This window comes from Aquila chrysaetos, chromosome Z (genome assembly GCF_900496995.4).
Source record: "Aquila chrysaetos chrysaetos chromosome Z, bAquChr1.4, whole genome shotgun sequence".
Taxonomy (NCBI): Eukaryota; Metazoa; Chordata; class Aves; order Accipitriformes; family Accipitridae; genus Aquila; species Aquila chrysaetos.
The window spans coordinates 68,341,105-68,359,260 of NC_044030.1; the positions used below are offsets into that span (position 1 = coordinate 68,341,105).

An 18,156-nucleotide genomic window follows, 5' to 3' on the forward strand; every position below is an offset into this window, starting at 1 on the left:
GACAGTACCTAAATGATACTGGTTTGCCAAATATAGGAAGAGGAGTGTAACACAGGATGGGGGCCTGTGGTGGGGAAGGAGCTGGTCAATATTGAAGCCATGCATATTTTTTTGGATGCTCAACTGTCAAAACAAGAAAATACATTTCTTTCAGACTGAGAAGTGCTCATTTCTTTGTTAATTATCCTCATTCATTATTGGGTGGTCAAGCTGTATTGCCCCAGAAGTATTTTAACATAAGTATCTAAAAATGGGAGAAGTCACTGATTTCAGTAGAACTAACCAACAGCCCATAAATATGAGGGAATCTTGCATGTGTGACCTGTAGCTCTATTCTGTGGCCATGTCTGAGAAAGCATTTAATCATGCATTTAAATTCCACACTGTGACTAATCTGGAGTAAAATTAAACATATACTGGAGTGCCTTTTCTGGATGTGCTTCTTTTCTAGATAGGCTCCTTTATTGCCAGTTTCTTTCACATGGCAAATACCTATATTTCTGTAATAGGAATTTGAGGACTTGAGTAGGCAGCATGATTCCGCTTCACTAATCTTTTGCAGGTAATGTTGCTGAATACTTGCAGGCATAGAGTGTGCAGTTGCTGAAAGTAGACCATTGTTCTTGCATAGCTGCCTCATTCTGCCAGTGCAGAGGTCTTAACATATGAAGTCTTGGGCAAAATGTGAAATCCTCACTTCCTCCCTGCAGAATGTGACATATTTTTAGCCCATTGCCTGTTATATGCCTGGTATATTGTTGAGGCCCAGACTGAGACAGAAATCAGAACCCATTTCTAAGAGGTCAGCTTGTTCTGGACCTGAGGTCTGTATGCACTAAGGGCTGAGTCTCTACAGGTGTCACAGAGGATTAAGTAAAATTCAATTCAAATTAAGTAAAATTGCCTAAACTCAGGCCTTTGACCCCACAGTCCTGTCCAAGGTGGGGCAATGTACAACATATGGAATCCAAAACTTCAGGACAAAAATAATTTTTACAAGAGGAAAAACTTTATTGCCCATACAGGGCATGTGCCTTCTCAGGTATACCCGTATGACTGTAATGCAACGAAATGGATTAAAGAAACTCAGACTGGGGAATCCTTTTGTTTCTGCACATAAATGCACTAGTCTCTAGCAGACAGTCCCCTGTTCTTCAGCCATGATATGATCTGACTTGATACTACCTTCATGAATGTTGCATTAGTTTGTGTAATCCAGTTTATACCTCTTAATGTCCCCCAGTTATCTCATACAGCCACAGCAAGAAGAAATTGTTACATTCTAGATGTCACAATGATATTGAATAATCATAACATTTTTCTTAGCTAGTACATAAACTTGTATGGGTTCCATCCCATAGTGGTGGAGCTGTATTCGGAATGGGTTCATGCCTCTCGATCAGAGGAAGCATCGCCTAGATGAAACCTCAGTTCTATCTTCTTGCTCTGGCTTCTGCGTTTTTCCACAGGTTTCCACTACAGACAGTGGTGACAGAGGCTTGAATGTTTTGTTTCCCATGTAAGTCCAGTTCCACTGGCTCATTTTGCACAATTCACTAATTAACATTTGTAAAAAAATAAGTTTTTAAAGTATTTTGGGGTAGATCCTAAATTTCAAGCTAGAGGATGAAGGCTGTACATTTTTTCTTGCACATTTCTTCATGCATTATAAATGTCTCCTTGGTCAGAAACTCTCCTGGTCTCTAAGGTTCTGCAACACTTAGGTCAGAACTACTGTCTGAAAAATGGAGAAATACTGAATGGTAGGCTTTGTGTGGGATTTTCCACTGACAAGGATGCTGCCTGTGACTTCCAGGGAAGAGAAGGAAGCAGACCAGAGAGGAAGCAGTAAGATGAAAAAAATGCTATAGCAGGATGAAAGAAAGACAGTGAAAAAAATGCACAAAGAGGAAAGAAATGAAGACAGACTGATGTATGGTAAGAGTGAAATAGCCGTAGGTGATCAATTGTCTTGAAGATCAGCTACAGATTTTTCACTAGATTGATAAGGATGTTTTTGTTTCCTGAAGGTTTTTAGAATCAGTTCTTTCCTAAGCAAGGTTTTGGTAGTTTACAAGAATAGAAAAAGTTGGGACTTGCCTTACCTATTTCCTGTCTGTTCAAAGACGGAATCAAAGTCACCACTTTGGGTGTCAGTACCAGTCAGTGGGGCAAATTCTCCTCTCAGTTTCAGTGATGCAGTCTTACTTGGCTGGGAATCCTTCTCTCTGCTCCTGCTGTGCTTCTGTGTTTGTGTGTGCCTCTGTGTGTTTGTGTGTTCAGCCCAAGAGTCAGAACAAACATTTCAGGAATAAGAACAAGGAATGTGAAAAGTTCTGACTGTGTAACATTTGTAGTGGACAGAAAACATAAAAGAAGATGTTCCTCATCAAAACTTTCAGTAAAGATCCCTGTAGTTTAGGCCCTCTCCCTCCTTACCCGTCATTATTCCTCTGACAAAACTACTGTTTTTTCTCAACAAGATCAGGTGAAGGCAGCTGTGTAAAGAAGTTTTAGTCTCTATTTTCTCATGTTGTGTTTATAAGTGGTGTTTAATTGCTCATGATGAACCAAGCAATCATTTTTTAATTAAAATCAATACAAGATTTCTCCACCCTTTGAATGTCCTCTGCTTTCTCTTAGCTGATGCATACTTCCAAGTAAAAAACCCCCAGAGCAACACAGCCCTTTTTGAGGTGTTCGTGGCATTGAAAATGCCCAAGACTGTTAATACAGAGATGGGCAGAAGCATTTTTCATGATAGGTGTGTTTGCTGTTTGACAAGTGGTTGTTGAAGCACTTAAAAACTTCACTGCTTATCTGAAACAGCAGTAGTGGCATCATAAAATCAAGATTGTTTTATGTCATGAACAGTGCTTTATCATACTGGTACTCCAGCTAAGACACTTTCTGTCATTTCTCTGGATGATGGGTTTTCAGCTGATTTTTTAACATAATGTTGCTCATCTTGGCGCATTCTGCAAACATATTGCACATCCAAAACATTATGTACACAGACTATCTGTACTGCAACAGATGGAGCTTTCCACATAAATTGACAGCTGCAAGCAGTAGATTTTTATTGCCATTTCTTTATTAAATGCGAAGTACATAAAGGGATGAAATCTAGAGGTTTCAAATACAAGACAGTTAGTTAGGAAATGCACACTTATTATGTCCCATAATCAAATGCAGTTGCTGAAACTTAATTTTCTGAAACTTAGCAGTTCCCTACACCTGTAAAATCAGGAGCTTTGCTGCAGAGAAACTACCAAGTTTTTCAGGGGTCTGGAGTTGTACCTAGCATCTGACTAACTTTCAGGTTTATTTGCAGAAGTCCAGATTCAGAAGAGTGCAGTATATGCTCAGCATGCAGTGAAGACACAAACAGCTGGATTAGATTCTTGGTCAGAAATACTCATCCATGTAGCACTCGGTCTGAATGTGCAATGCAAGAGTGTTGGAAGCCTGAGTCACAAACACCTGTTGAATGACTCCATGGCTGACAGTATAAGCTACAAATGCTGTTGTATCAGAGCACTGTGTCCTGGCCCTGTTAAGATCACATCTGTCCTGAAAACAGACATACATATTTTCACCTATAAGGACATCAAACTGCTAAATTTCAGTGTGAGAATACCTCTTTTACCAGTATAATGAAGCTATTTTAAAAAGCATTTTTCAAAACTAGGTATTGTTACACAAGTACATAGTAGGAAATTGCTTGGTCAAAAGCCAATCTATTAGGCTCCCCCTATGGTTTTCCTTATCCACTGAAGGTATTGCTTTGTGAGTCGAGTGTAGACACCAGGGCCATCAGCACTACCACACTTCTTTTCCTTCCCGAAAGCAGTGATGCCTCTCATCACATTATTGCATCTTAAAGGTCCACCAGAATCCCCCTGGAAAAAGGAAAAAAAAATTGTCATTCAAATTTACAAAAGCTAAAAAATGCTTCTTTTAAATAAAATTTGTATCAGTTGCATGGAGGAAATAAAAATGTAGACAGTGCTGTTGTGGATTTTTTTTCTTCCGCCTTGGCGGTTAAGATTTTCATTAGCAAAAAAGAAAAAAAGACTTCAATCTGGTCTTTCAAGTGTGAGTAACAGGGAATGAATCTAGCTCAGTGCTAAGGAATAGTTAGTCTTTTTTAACATGAAAACAAAAAGCTGGAAAGTTTCCTCTTGAAAAGCAGAAAGTCTCTAGAAATTGGTACCTTTTTTGTAACTTCATTAATTCAATATTTAAATCTTTTGAAATGTGGTAGTTCTTATGCAGTTGTGCATTTGGCTTGGGGTCCTGTCAATATGCTTTTTATCAGCAAAACCTGTTTTATAGCCCTCTGACATCAGAGGAGTTGTTCCACTGAGGTTAGCTGCTTGAGAATGGGCTCATAAGCTATTTTGTGGAGATTTTTCTATTTAAATCATTTTATTGAAGAAGAGAATAGCTATCTGCCATGCCTGAATAAAACCACAATATCCAAAGTCTGTGAAGGTGAATTTATCCATCAGAAGTTTTGATTTTAAGGCTTAGAAGAACAAGCCTTGGTAAATTCACTCATTTTTAATAAAATTCTTCATTGAACTGAAGAGAGGCAGAAATTATAAACATGTAAAAGCTAGTACTTTGTATTTTATTTTTATTATAATCTATGTGGATACAGACAGTAAATATACTTACAAAACATGAGTCCTTTCCTCCATTCTTAGCTCCTGCACATATCATATTGCCTGTTATAACAGGGTTGTTTTTATAATGATGGTTGTCATTGCAGATTTGCCTGCTGATAACAGTGATATTGACCTCCCTCAGGGTATCAGAAGACTTTCTCAGATGATTTTGAGTTTGTCCCCATCCTGCTACTGTGCAAGTTGTTCCTGGTTTGGGATCATCATCTGAGGTAGGCAGGGGAATGAGCTGCACAGCTTTATTAAGTCTTGCTCTTTTCTTAAGCTGTAGAAGATATGGAAAATAGTTATTATGAGGCAGACTCTAACAGAGGTCCCTGCATGTTAACCATTGAATCTTTTCCATTATGGTAATGGGGGATTACTGCAACCCCTTTTTGAGATTCCTCAGTTCTTTGTGACAGGATTTATGTAATCAATGTAAGAAGGCAGAAAATGAATATTCCTTGTCTCATGAAAACCCATTTAGCTTCTGCTGAAATATTAGCTCTAAAAATACTCTGTTTTATTTCTCTGGCTCTCAGACCATTGGGAAGACAAAATAACAGTAATCACTGAAGCTGGCAAAACTGAGAATCAGGGAAGTCAGACATTTTTAATTAGAACTGGTTTTCAGCCAAAACATTAGGCTTTTTAACCAAATTATTTCTATGTGTGAAATACGCTTTTTTCTGTGGACAATCTTTATTCTTTCACTGAAAAGCCAGAAATTGAAATATTTTGGTCAAGCTCCAAAATTTTTCTACTTCTAGCAATTGCATGCATTGCAGGAATTGCTGATTGCCATAGTTCTCAGTGCATCCCTGATTCCCCAGTGTGCTGGATTAGCAGACCAGACTGTATCACCCTAGGAAAAAAAGTCACCAGAAACTCCTTTGGCTCATCTCCCCCACAAGAAGGAAGAAACTGGTACAATGTAGGAGATGCATATTCCATAAGTGATGTGTAAGTCTATACCTGCAGTAGCATAATGTCATTTTCCTTACGATCGGAACGGTAGCGTGGGTAGCGAATTAGTTTTGCAATCCGAATAACCTGTTTTTCTCTTTCGTTTGCTTTCCTTGAATGAGCTCCAAGAATAACTTCACCTCCTTCCCTGAGAAGAGAGAGAACATGGTTAGTGGGATTAACTTGCTGTAACTCCATAATTCTTTGCTGTTACATGTGGTGCTATGCTGTCCTGCTGCTACAGAGTCTCTTTTCTCATGCCTGAAAAGCAACAGTAATTTAGAAAAATATAAAAGATTATCTTGTTTTCACAAGTAGTTAAAAAAAATTGACTCAGTGAATCAAAATTCTTGCTATCCTATTTTCAGCTTCCCAGGAGCATAGACAGGGTTCAAGTACCCTATTGTTTCCCTTTGGGAACTGAATGAGGGGTGGATGCATCAGCTTTGCTGTTGGTAAGTGGTCTCACCAACTGTGCCCTCTGCAATTTGTGCTGAAAATTTAGGAGAACACCTCACAGCACTGTTAGTTCAGGGATCATCATGACTGGACTGAATTGTACCATTGCTTTGCCCTAACAGGATTTCAAACACCATTTTCTGGGTCCATGTAAGACATAGCTCATTCCCTTTCTTCGACTTGTTCTGCAACTTCATATGCTTACTAGATACTGAAGTGGTGACAGAGTTGTGCTTGCTGGGCCTCTCTGGTATAGAAACCAGGAGTCTAGCACTCCTTGGTCAAGCAGTCCAAGTAGACCTTTACATCAGACCACAGGTATAGGTGTTTGTGGGAGAACAATGTACGTTACAGCTGAGTGGGAGAATATTCTTTGGGCAGATGTGTAGGTTGGCCTTATTTGCATCTTACTGTGGCAAACACAACACTGAGGAAATGGTTGCTCCTTTCAGCTATTAAGAACTGTCTGACTGTTGACTGAGCATCATTAGGTTAATTATTTATTGTATTATCTCTTAAATGCAATCTCATTTGGAAACAGTCTTCACCTTATGTTAATACTACAGTTTTTGGGCCCTGTGCTGTCTTTGTAGTAGGTCCCATATATCTCCTTGTTTGGACAGGGACAGGAGATATGGATACATTCCTCTGATCTCTGCAGAGTCCAGTGATTCACTGGTCCTAGGCAGGCCACTGACAGAGCCTGTGTGAGGTCTGGCTCAGCAGCAGCTCCAGTCCTCCCCACAAAGGCAGAGTGGGATGTGTCATTTAAACCTCACATCTTGCCTCACTGAGGGACTCTGTGGGGCCAAATAGCCATTTGCATCTTGAGTCAGACAGGAAGAAAAAAGGTTGGCTGAGAAGCCAATGTATCCAGTAGAGCAGAGATCCCTCAGTGTCTCCTGTCATCCGTCTGGAGGACTTTTGCTCCTGTATAACTGCATGCTGTCTCTTTCTGTGGCAAACTGCATGTCTTTTACAGAATAAAATGACAAGAATTTACTTCTGTTTTCTGAGCAGCTATTTAGACTGGCCAGTCCTCTGGCCTAGTGTGCTGGCTGAGAAAACAGGGATAAACCTTTCCCCCAAATTCACTACTTCAGTGTTGCTATTCTGTGCTTGCATGCAGCTAGAAGCTTGTAAAATATCTCTTCAGAAACAGTGAAGATGATTATACCTTGTTATATTATTTTTTACTCGTTGAAGCACATTTGTCAATATAAATTATAAAAGACAGTACTCAGAACATCATCATGGTCATGCTAAATGCACAAAACCGCCAGGGATATTAGCTTTCCTTCTTGAACAGAAACACCAGATACTCGCTAAGAACAATCTCTGAATCAGAGTAAGAACTTACGCATTACAGTGGGCAGCTGTTAACACCCAGTTTTTCTTGATCAAAGCTCCTCCACAAATAAATTTTCCATTTGCGCTGTTGATAAGGGCCATAAATGGTCTCGAGTGTGGTGCTACTTCATGTCCTCCAATGATATCCACACACAAACCTAAAAATAAAAATAAGCCACAATATACACAGTTGGGTTAACAGATACTGTAAGACACTCAAAGTCTCTTAGAAAAAACAGTTAATGTAATTACAAAGTATACAGACACACATGTATGTACATATGTCACAATGCTGGTCTTCAGGGTAGACTTTTAAAATTGCTCAGCAGTAGTACTTCTGTATGTTTCTGTGGGACCAAAATTACATCAGTGGGGTGAGCTTTGGAAAGAAAAACACCAAAGCATTATTGCTCTTGCACAGATTTCTTTTCTTGAAGTTTGCTGCTATGGTTAATTTCTTAGCTTTCATCGTGAGTAACAACCTCAGATTTGCCACATGATAAATGTTGTACAATATGTGAGTTACGCAGGCACCTGGAAACTGAGCTATATAGTGTAAGTCACATTAGATGAACCTGTTTTTCAGAAAAACAGAAAATCAAGACATTAATGTAAGTGTGTGCCTTTGGAGAGAAAGGTCAGATAATCCTTATGTTAACTCCTCAGAACTCCTCCAAATAGCCTGTCCTGTGTGCAGCTTTAATTAATACTACCCATTCAGAAATTATTTTGTTTGTACAAAAGAACAAACACATGCAGACAGTGGAAAAGAGCTAATAATAAGAACTCAAATAATAATTGTGACTACTTCCTTTACATTAATACATGTTGGCTTAACTGGGACTCTGTACATCAGCATTTACCTTCAAAATATCTAATTGGGCACTCACCTCCATGAATTACCAGGAGAATAACAGCAGCAAAGGTGGACAAAGTGAGGAGAGGTCCCATGATTTCTGCCTGGTGTTCCCCCTTATTTACTGTTTAGCATATATATCTAAGTGAAAAGGATGTGGGTTTTGGTTTTCCTTTTAAGGATATTTGATATTTGTAACTGTGGCAAAGGCAAAAAACCTCACCAACGATGTAGCTTACAGCAGAGGTGTTAGTGAGAAATTGCACCATCTGTTGTGGTGTGAAGACAGGATCTGCCCCCCTTCATGTTCTCTCTGTAGCATTTGCAGAGAGCTAATAGACGAGTACTGGGGTGAAACCTTGCAAGCAACTACATGTCCAGTTACACAGTGGGACTCAGCTCACAGAATTTAGGCTTGGTTCAGTTCAAGATGTATAGTTCATTCTAGACACCACAGGTGGCCTCCAAGTCAGAGATGAATCCCAGCCTATTCTCCAGTAGAGAGTTATCTGTGCTGTTCAGGAGCCCCTCAGGGCCAAGGAATCTGATGTTCGCTTCTTGCAGCATCTCATCCTACCTCATTAGCTTTGTGCTGGATGAGCATCCATATAGTACTGTGGTTTAGTGGCCTAGAGCTAAGGGTATTATGCCATTTAAAGTGTCTTAGGGTGTCTTAGGTCTGCCTCCTGGTGCAGAAGGCCATGGGTCTTCTGTAGATGCTATGTCAGATTTGCCAGCCCTGTGCCCATGACTGGGAAACCCAGGGTATCTCAAATGTCACTAAATGGGTAGTTTTAGGCAACTGAATTGAGTCCTGAAAACTGAATAATCTTATTAGAGCCTTGTAAAGGCATAGTTCCTCACTTCCAATTATATATCCAAATAATAGAAATAACTTCCATCAGTATTAAATAATTTGGAATATCAAATATTCTATTAACTAACTAGGTACATGCAGTGAAGTGTCACTACCACACAATCTGGAAGGTTTCTTGAAGACTTGATCCTCATTACAGTCAACCTGCAGAAAGCTGCTGCTTTCTGACTGTGTCACATCTTTGAGCTCAGTTGGCCCAGCTTGATGTGAGTTTTAGCTGTAGAGGACCTTGGACATACAGCTGGCTCAAATTTGGTATTGGCCTCCCTTCTGGGACAAAGGGTAATTGTTGGTGATTTCTCTGAAGGAGAAGGCAGGTGTGGAGCTATTTTCAGAGATCACAGAGTTCTTTGTCACTGATACAGCTTGTTCAGTACTCTGTTGAGTGCTTCTGCCCCTTATCTTATACTCAGTTGTTTTGATAATTTTGCTTCCCCAGTGACTATGCTCCTTTTTCATTCATGCCGCTTTCTGTGGTGCTATAGGTGAACATCAGGTGTGATTTTAGGAGACCAGTTCAGGAGGCCAATTTAAACCACAGCTCTAAACCTTCCAGAACCGCTGGGTGCTGATGTTCAGGCAGTGTCTTAGCTCAGCTGCAGGGCTGGTGCCTGGGGCTGGGGAAGGGAGGGCAGGAGAGTGGTGCAGAGTGGGCAGCTGCTGGGGCAGCTGCTGGGAGCACAGCGAGGCAGAGCTGGGGTGCCTTCTCTGTCTCCTCCCTGGGCTGCCCCAGCCCCAGCCCCACTCCAGTGTGTTTGTCTGGACACATCCCTCAGCGGCTGGGGGATGCACTCCCAGGGACTTGCTGGGGAAGGGACAGGACATGTGGTCGGGACACCTATTTTACTTTCTTCTCTGGTACCAGTGTCTCATGATATTTACATGTTGTCTTTTCTGCCTCAGCTATTTGCTCAGCTTCCCTATTTTCATGTATTTACTGTGTGATATCACAGAAAAATATAGTAGCACAGAAATACAAGTAGATGAAGTTAACTCAGAGAGTCCTCAAAGCCTTGTAGTGAATCAGCGTTACTTGTATGAAGTTGAATGTACTTGGCAGAAAGAATCCAGCATTATATATTATGCTGTGGAAATGCAAGTCTTCTGTCTGGTCAGAACATGGGTCTGTTGCCCATTTTGTCTCTTACGTTGCTTTCTAAGCTAGCCAGTTACTGGGAGGGCAAAGCCATAAAGGACTGGAACATAACTATGCCTTTAGGACCCTCTTTGCAGAGATAACCTCCAGGAGGTGAATAATCGCAGGATTAGCTGGAGGATGGAGTCATTTCGGGGTAACTAGAGCTGGCTCTTCTATGAGCTGATGAATTCTAAAAGTCACATGTTTTCTTTTAAAAGAGCTTTGGAAGAGTCTTCTGAAATATGAAATATGTTACTTTGTGTTGCATCAAGTACATGTTTTCAAACCAGGTTATAACTAGTAAGATTCTGTGCCATAGAAACAAGCATCTCAATGCTATAATCTCATTCAACAATCTGGAGAGCTGCTGTTCTCTAACTCTTGAATAAAAACAAGAGCTAGCTGTATTGGGCAAGTTACATTTCTGATTCTTTCTAAAGGTACTTAAGATGATATCAGCCTTTTTAAGTTCTTCACACTAGGGCATGCTGTTTTTTTGTAGTGGTTTACCAGCAAGGTGTGCAAAACATGGGTGCAGACACAGAGATTTGCAATACAGAAATGTCTCTTCCACCACTGTGTCTTTTTATCTTTTTCTTGTGACTACTGATTAGGTATTTTGTTTGCCTTTGACACTTGCATGCTCTAGGGTTTTCTGCATCTAAATTCTACACCCTCAAAAATTATTGCTAAGAAAATACAAATTGCTGTGCCCTTCATGTGTGTAGCTTGTCTTTTGTGTGAGATGTTCCCAAGCTTATCAGACAACAGATGCCTGCCAGTTCTCAGTGGCTCTCAGAAAATTAATGTATGAATCTTTTTTAGTCTTTCAACTGAAAATGTTACCTGGGCAGTGGATTTGCTGGCTGCTGATTTATCTTGGTCCACAGTTTGGGAATGACTTTTGTAGTCTACATGCCCTGAGTTTTCCCTTTCACTGGTGTTCTGTGAAGACTTTTCAGGCGGCCCTTGTATTTATTCTCCCATTTGTTCACCAGCTTGAATATGGCCAGTTTCATTCTTCTCACATATTTCCATCTTTTTTTTTCTTTAAAGTAAAAAGAGCGTTTACTTCTCTGAGACACTTAGGTTTTATTATACATTCATCCCATGTAATGCTCAGGAATTTTCTTGTGCACTTGTTTTCTGATATAATACCTGTGGTGAAGGGCTGCTGAAGTTCCTGGAAGACTTGGACCAATTAATGTTGATGCATGTTGGGGATTCAAGAAACAGACAGGTTTTAAATAAACCTGAAGAAAGAACCTAAAGAAACCAAGCTGCAGTTAAATAATACAATATTAATGATGTACAGGGAAACTTCAAGAGAGAGACCTATTCATAAAACCTTTCAACCACCATGTCCTGTAGGGGACATTTAAATAGAAAAGACTATATCATAATTTACAATGCTCTTGTCAGTAAATAGCAGCAGCTATGAGAAGCCACCTGTTAGCAATACTGCTCTCTCTAATTGCTGTTATCCTACCCCTGAGATGTAAGTACTCATCTAAGGATAAAAATATCCAAATTCCTGATTCCCCTGGACAACATGTAACATAATTACACTTCTGTTGCATTTCAGATGGCTGCGCGGACATTATCAGAGGACACCTTGTGTGTCCTCATTCCTGGCCTTATATGGCTGCTATCCAGAGAAGGAATTTAACTGAGTGTGGAGGAGCTCTTGTGGAAAAGCAATGAGGTTTGACAGCAGTGCATTGTGAAGAATTATCTTACACTGGGGCAATTTTAACTCTTCATTGAGGTGGGGGATGGTATGCAAGCCTGTAAATAAAGAAAGGTGGATATTGATTTTTTAAGAATTGTTAAAAGCTGCCATTCTCTCACTAAACTGATCTAAGAACTTGTCATTCTGTTTTAAGTTGTTTGTAAACTACTGATCTACATAGTGTACTCCTAACCTTCATGATTTAGATTCTGCCAATTATGCATCTGAAAGAGCAATGCCTTAGAGGAGGGATTATATTCCAAAGTGCTTTAAGCAAATCTTACCTCTGTGCCTGGGACTAAGCCTCAAAACACACTGAGAGATGAAGTTGAATTAGAGGGAAAGACTATTCCTCCCATGTTAAGTGACATGGGCCCACAAAAACTGAACGTCAGTCATGACTATGACAAGGAGCCTTGTCCTTTTGACAAGTCAAATGTGAGCACAAGCACCCCTTCCCCAGGTGGGAAACCCTAAGGCTGGCACAGCTGTTGAACAGCTGGCTCAGGATAAGGAGGACATCTACTGTTCATGTTAGGAAGTAAAATGCCCTGGTTTTGCTAAAATGTTCTCTAAATTGTTATTTTATTCTTCTTCTCCCCCCCCCCCCGCCCCCCGTATTTTGAGTAACTAAAAGCAAACCAGTTACAATAAACCTGTGCAAACCTGACCTCCTAAAACACAGTGTGGGCAGCTCGGCCAGCCTTCTTGCATGAACTAGCCTGAAATAGAGGACACAGCTCCTTCTTTCTAAGGGAATTTGACTTTCACACTTCTTCAGCTGAATCAGGTTTTGTTGTGTTTTTTTTGTAAGGGTAGACATATTCACACCTAACGTGCTGTTTTGGATATTTACAAAACAAAAGTCAAGCCTTCCTCTTTGGAATTAAGGCATTTTTTAATGGGAGCTGGAGTCTCTCACTCTTCAGTCAATGGCAGTGGGTTTTTTTGGTTTGTTGTTTTTTCTGCAAGCTTCTCTGTATGTACAGTGGCCAATTGCCTGGGCTTTCTGCAAGTCTAGCAGTTGCACTTCTGTAGGGAATGATACATGAATGAGTCCCAGGGATGGAGTTTAGTGAGTCTTATATCATTCTCACTGTGTAAGCATGCTTTGTAGATAAAAAGAGAAATTTTTAGGATCCAGCACTGCATTTGCAGCTATTTTCACGAGCAAACACTCACATACAAATAAATGAATTTTATCTTTGAGACATGCAGCTGGAATGAAGAAAATACTTTTTTTTTTTTATTCGGATTGATAAAATCTATGTTCTGGCTTGAATAAGTTGTCCTGTTGGTAGTGAGACTGTGTTCTGAAGATGAAGCACAGGAAACCAGTGGTATGTCTTCTGGCAATCTCACCTTACTGGGCTGCGTTAAGTTTAGCAGGTCAAAATGAAGAAAGACAAACTCTAATAAATAAATTTCTGATGATGCTCAGAGAGCTCGGGGGAGAGCAAGATTTATGAGTTGCTTAACTCTTACTGTTTATTTGCAGAAACTGGACACATAACTCTCTTTGGGTTTTGGCAGTCGCCCTTTTTAATATTCACTATATGGGTGTCTTGAGTTAGGCAACACCCATCCTTCTTTCCTAGTGAGCTGAATCCTGTATTTAGTGAAGTTAAGGACAAAACTCATTAATATCAAAGATGTCCACTTTAGCAGAGCACTTACCTGTATGCATAATGCTCAGAATGACTATTGAGTATCAATGTGTGTTCTGACATCCCATTGATGTCAGCAAGACAACCTACATGCTATTAGTCAGGCATGTTTCAGTCCTTTGCAGGATTAGGTCCTAAGTCCAAGGGAGACCATTAAAAGATTAATGGAAGGCATCAGTGCCAGCAGTGCTTGAGCAAGGGACTCTCCTTAAAAAGCCAGTAGGCTTTTTCATTAAATTAATTCCAAACTCCGGAAATCCCTGAAGCTCACCTATCACACCATTATTTCACCAAACTAGATTTACAGTAAAGAAATGTTACTTTGTAGAGGAAAATACAAGCTCATGTCAAAACATCAAAATGAACAATATCCTTCCCTATGTTTTAATCATGTTATTGTAATATGAAATTGTGAGTATTGTGTTAAACAACTTTTGATTATCTTGAGAGATGTTGCTCAGTTTCAGTAGTGACCTTCTTTCCCTGTACTTTCTTTAAATTACAGATTAAACAAATCAGAAGTTAGAGTTGTTTTTGGAGCCCATCAAGCATCCCATAGCTGAAGAAGAACAGCAGATATTTAAGGTTATGAACTACTTCCAAGCCTTCCAGGTCTTCCAAGGAAAATGATATACTGTTCCTCAAGGTATTGTGTTAATTGCTGTTGTATTATTATAAAAGGAATTTTGCTGATGATCGTTTTGGCTATTCTTTGATACTGAAGAGTACGTTGTTTAGATAGCTTAACAATATCACAGAACACCCTGCTTTTGGTTGTACTAATCTAGATAAGGTTACAGGATCGCTGGCACTGTGAGCAAGGATGACTTTTCTGGCCCATTCTGCGCTCTAAAACTGTCCTTAACCCACTCACTACAGCAACCCCTCCAAAACCCCAAAACACATTCTTTAGTAATTTTCAAAGGCATTGCTGAAGTGATATATGCAATGGACTCTGAGTCACACCTGTATCCCAAAGGGATACTTTGTGCTGGACTAAGCAAAAATAGGGATGAAACTTACTGTTAATTATTTGGGCTAACCACATAAAGTAAAAGTATGGATAATACAGGACATAGGTGAATTCAGCTCTAGGACCACAGAGTGGTCACATACTGAAGAGGGCTCAGGACACTGCAGAATGAAACATGGAAAGATGTCCTTGCCAACAACATCATCATCGATGCCAAAGTGGGGCAGGGCTGAAAGAATTTCCTGTGTACCAGCTCCTGCTCAGCCTGGCTCATGCCTCACGTGTCCCTGCACTGAGAACTCTGTTAATCCAGTGCTGAGATTGACATGAAGGCAGCCATGGGTGTTTTGAAAAGGGAGAGGGCAGTCTTTATGTGGGAAACCTGTAGATGGTGAAATGGTTCTGGAGGACTGCCTTCCTGGTACCAGCAGTTTCAGTGCTTATCTAAAGTTCCCTGAGAAAGATAAGACTTGTACATCATCTTGCCTATACCTTTAGAAACATCATGACTTCAGTACGATGCCTAAGAAATCTTGGATGGATCTTTATTCAGGCTATGCTTTAATGTTACAGCTGTGATAATGAAGAAATAGTTTTATGTAAAAGGTCAATATATATATTTAAAATAATTGACAAGGTAGAGTATATTATGAATATTACCACACGTGTGAAATAATTGGTGGAATTATATGGAAAAGGAAGTGATGACTTGAACCTGATTTCTAATATTTAGGTGGTATCACCAGTTTGATATGACAATGAGACAGGGAGGAAACTAGCAGTGTCCTTTTCTGGAACTAGCTGGAGCATTTACAGACATCTGTGCCCCCAGCAACTTATCGCTGCCACGCGTGAGAAGCTTCTTCTCCTAGATGTTAGTGAGCATTCTCCATCTGTTTCATTGCAAAGGCAGACAGGTTCATTTCACTGGCTTCTTCTGTGGCCACTAGCAACTTGTCTGGAGAACCAGGTTATTTGTGATCACGATACCAAAATGGATTGCTAGGAAGTAGTATTTCTAGAGCTGAAAGTTACAAGTCTGTTCCAGAATGACATGGATACCATAAAACCCTTTGTCTGAATTTGACACAGGAGGAGGGATAGCGTTAGTACGAGGGCTCACCTCCCATCTCTACAGTTCTGCTGTAATAGAGTATCAAGTGACTTGGGATGAACTGTCTATCTTTGGAAATTCCCACGAGCACTGGTGATAATAAACCATAAGGATTTTTTGGATAAACTAGTGATTTGTTGGAGTGCCTTTTTAAAAAGGTATAAAGGCAGAATCATTTAACTGACAACCATTCAGCAACATATATAACCACCTGTGGAATCACTTGTGGTGTGGTGACTGTGTGTAAAACAGAAAGTGTCTGTTCAGTAGCTCTGAGCCCTTACCAAGCACATTGAGGATATCTGTTAGGGTTTGGCTATGTTTTCATTTACAGGCTTAAATTGGCCTCTGCTGAAGGATGAATCTGTTAGGTAAAGGCCAACAAAACACAGACAGTTTGGATCATTTAAGCCCTTTTGAATCTCTCAGAGCAAAAACTTGGCAGTCTGAAGAGTTCAAGACCTCATTTTAACCCAATTATGTTGCTGCTGCCACGTCTAATTGGTTATGGCTTTTTTTTCCATCTTTGTTACTGGCTACATTGCACCGAGCTTTGAGACTTTTCTGTGTGTCAGTCAAGCACCAGAGTCTGATTTCAACACAGAAGTTCAGTGGCAAGTTAGGTTCTTGAATAGGACATAGATCCAACAGCCTAAGTCCTGTGCAGGTTTTTAATTTCCTACTGTAATCAATGGGAAGCTGGGCTTGAACACACTACTGCTGCCATAGATAGGAAATTGCTATACAGACACCAGGAAAACTCTTGGATTTGCAAAGGGGCAATTAAGCTCAGGATCTGTTCCTAAATATTGAAAAGTGATTTATAAGAAAAGTATCGGTAAAATGAGACTAAATGCCAATTGAAACTAGATTATACTTTCCTTCCTTTCTGCATGAGAAAGCATTTTTTTTTTCTTTTTTTCCAGCTGAATAAATACGTGCAACTTTTGCCTCTGCCTGACTCTTGTGAAGATATGAAACCTGGCACAACATGCAAGGTGGCCAGCTGGGGAGTCACATCTTCAGGAAAGCCATCAAAATATCTTTGGAAAGCAACTCTTAAAATTGTTGGTAGAAAAAGCTGTGAGAGCAAATATGGAAATTACACAAAAATAACCAGCAACATGTTATGTGCTATAGGGAAAAGAAATTATTGAAGAGAGATGCTTGCCAGGTAAGAAGCAAAGTTACAAAGAGGAAGTGATATGCTTTTAACAATGGTTCCCTTTTCACTGGGAACAAAGCAGTCCTAGACACTTAATGAGGCTCATCAGATTCACAGTGATTTTAACCACGTTTATAAGAGACTTTATTGCTGTGAAAAAGAAGTGTTAAAACTTTGAGTACTTTAGCTCAATGTATACAACAAGATTGAGAATATGGGAATTTGAGTCTGGGATTATCTCAGTTAACCTCAGGTGCATTTCTTTAGCTCAAGTGATCTCCTTAGGCACCACCTGTAGTTATTGGAGAGAAAGAAGAACTTTCAGGGTCTGAATCATCTCATGCTTTCCAGATGTCAATGTCTGAATAGTACAGAATTAACTGTACGCTCGAAAGTGCTGTTTGGATCTTGCTTTTGACGACTTCTGCACCGAGTCCAGAAGGGCCAATTGCTAAAGAAGTGAGAATCAATTTATATCAACAATAAAAAAATACCTTTTGAAATAGAATTATAATAGGACTGTGCTGGTCTACAACATTGACTTCAAAGACTCCCTCAGGCTTGAAAAGCAACTTCTCCTTATACCTCACCCAAGTCCCATGAAGTGACAAACCAACTGATCCATTTCATAAGTTGGAACAGGTTAGAAGCAACATTTCCAAACATGCTTATGCACTGCAGGTGGCACTGCATGCTCCTCTGAAGAGCAAGGAACACACATTGATTGTTACTTCTATTTTGTGTTCTAGGGAGATTCAGGTGGGCTGTTAATCTGTGCTGCTCGATACAGTGGGATTGTTTCTTTTGGAAAAGGATGTGGAAGAAGAGACATTCCTGGAGTTTATACATGACTGACTGAAAAATATATTGACTGGATAAAAAAAAATAATTTCCCTTCACAGAGATCCATGAGACAGGCAAGACAGTTTTAATAAATACTGTGCTGTGCATTAGAACTAGATGATGATGCTTTAGTGCGCCACCTTTAAAAAGTATTTTACAGCTTTACTAACACCACCACAGCTTTATAAGAACAGTTCAAAGTATTCCCCTTTGTACAGATAATGTTTACTCATCTTTAGTAGGAAACTCTCTCTTAGATAACACAATTTGTATTGGACTTCACCTTACTTCTTAGTGTGATGGGAAAGTACTGATCATCTTATTCATTATGCCTGGGATGAGG

At 39.9% G+C, this 18,156-nt stretch overlaps 1 protein-coding gene and 1 pseudogene across 1 annotated transcript; one reads left to right on the plus strand and one right to left on the minus strand.

Annotated features, from left to right (window-relative positions):
• Positions 1–3,094: 3,094 nt before the first annotated feature.
• Positions 3,095–8,412, minus strand: GZMA (granzyme A). Its single transcript, XM_030005640.2, has 5 exons — positions 8,339–8,412; positions 7,459–7,606; positions 5,649–5,787; positions 4,684–4,956; positions 3,095–3,902 (listed from the first exon to the last, which is right to left on the minus strand). Exons 1-5 carry the CDS (start codon positions 8,397–8,399, stop codon positions 3,744–3,746), a joined length of 780 nt encoding a protein of 259 aa, XP_029861500.1. The 5' UTR covers positions 8,400–8,412; the 3' UTR covers positions 3,095–3,743.
• A 3,344-nt stretch (positions 8,413–11,756) lies between these two features.
• Positions 11,757–17,902, plus strand: LOC115337228 (annotated as a pseudogene).
• The last annotated feature ends 254 nt before the right edge of the window (positions 17,903–18,156 follow it).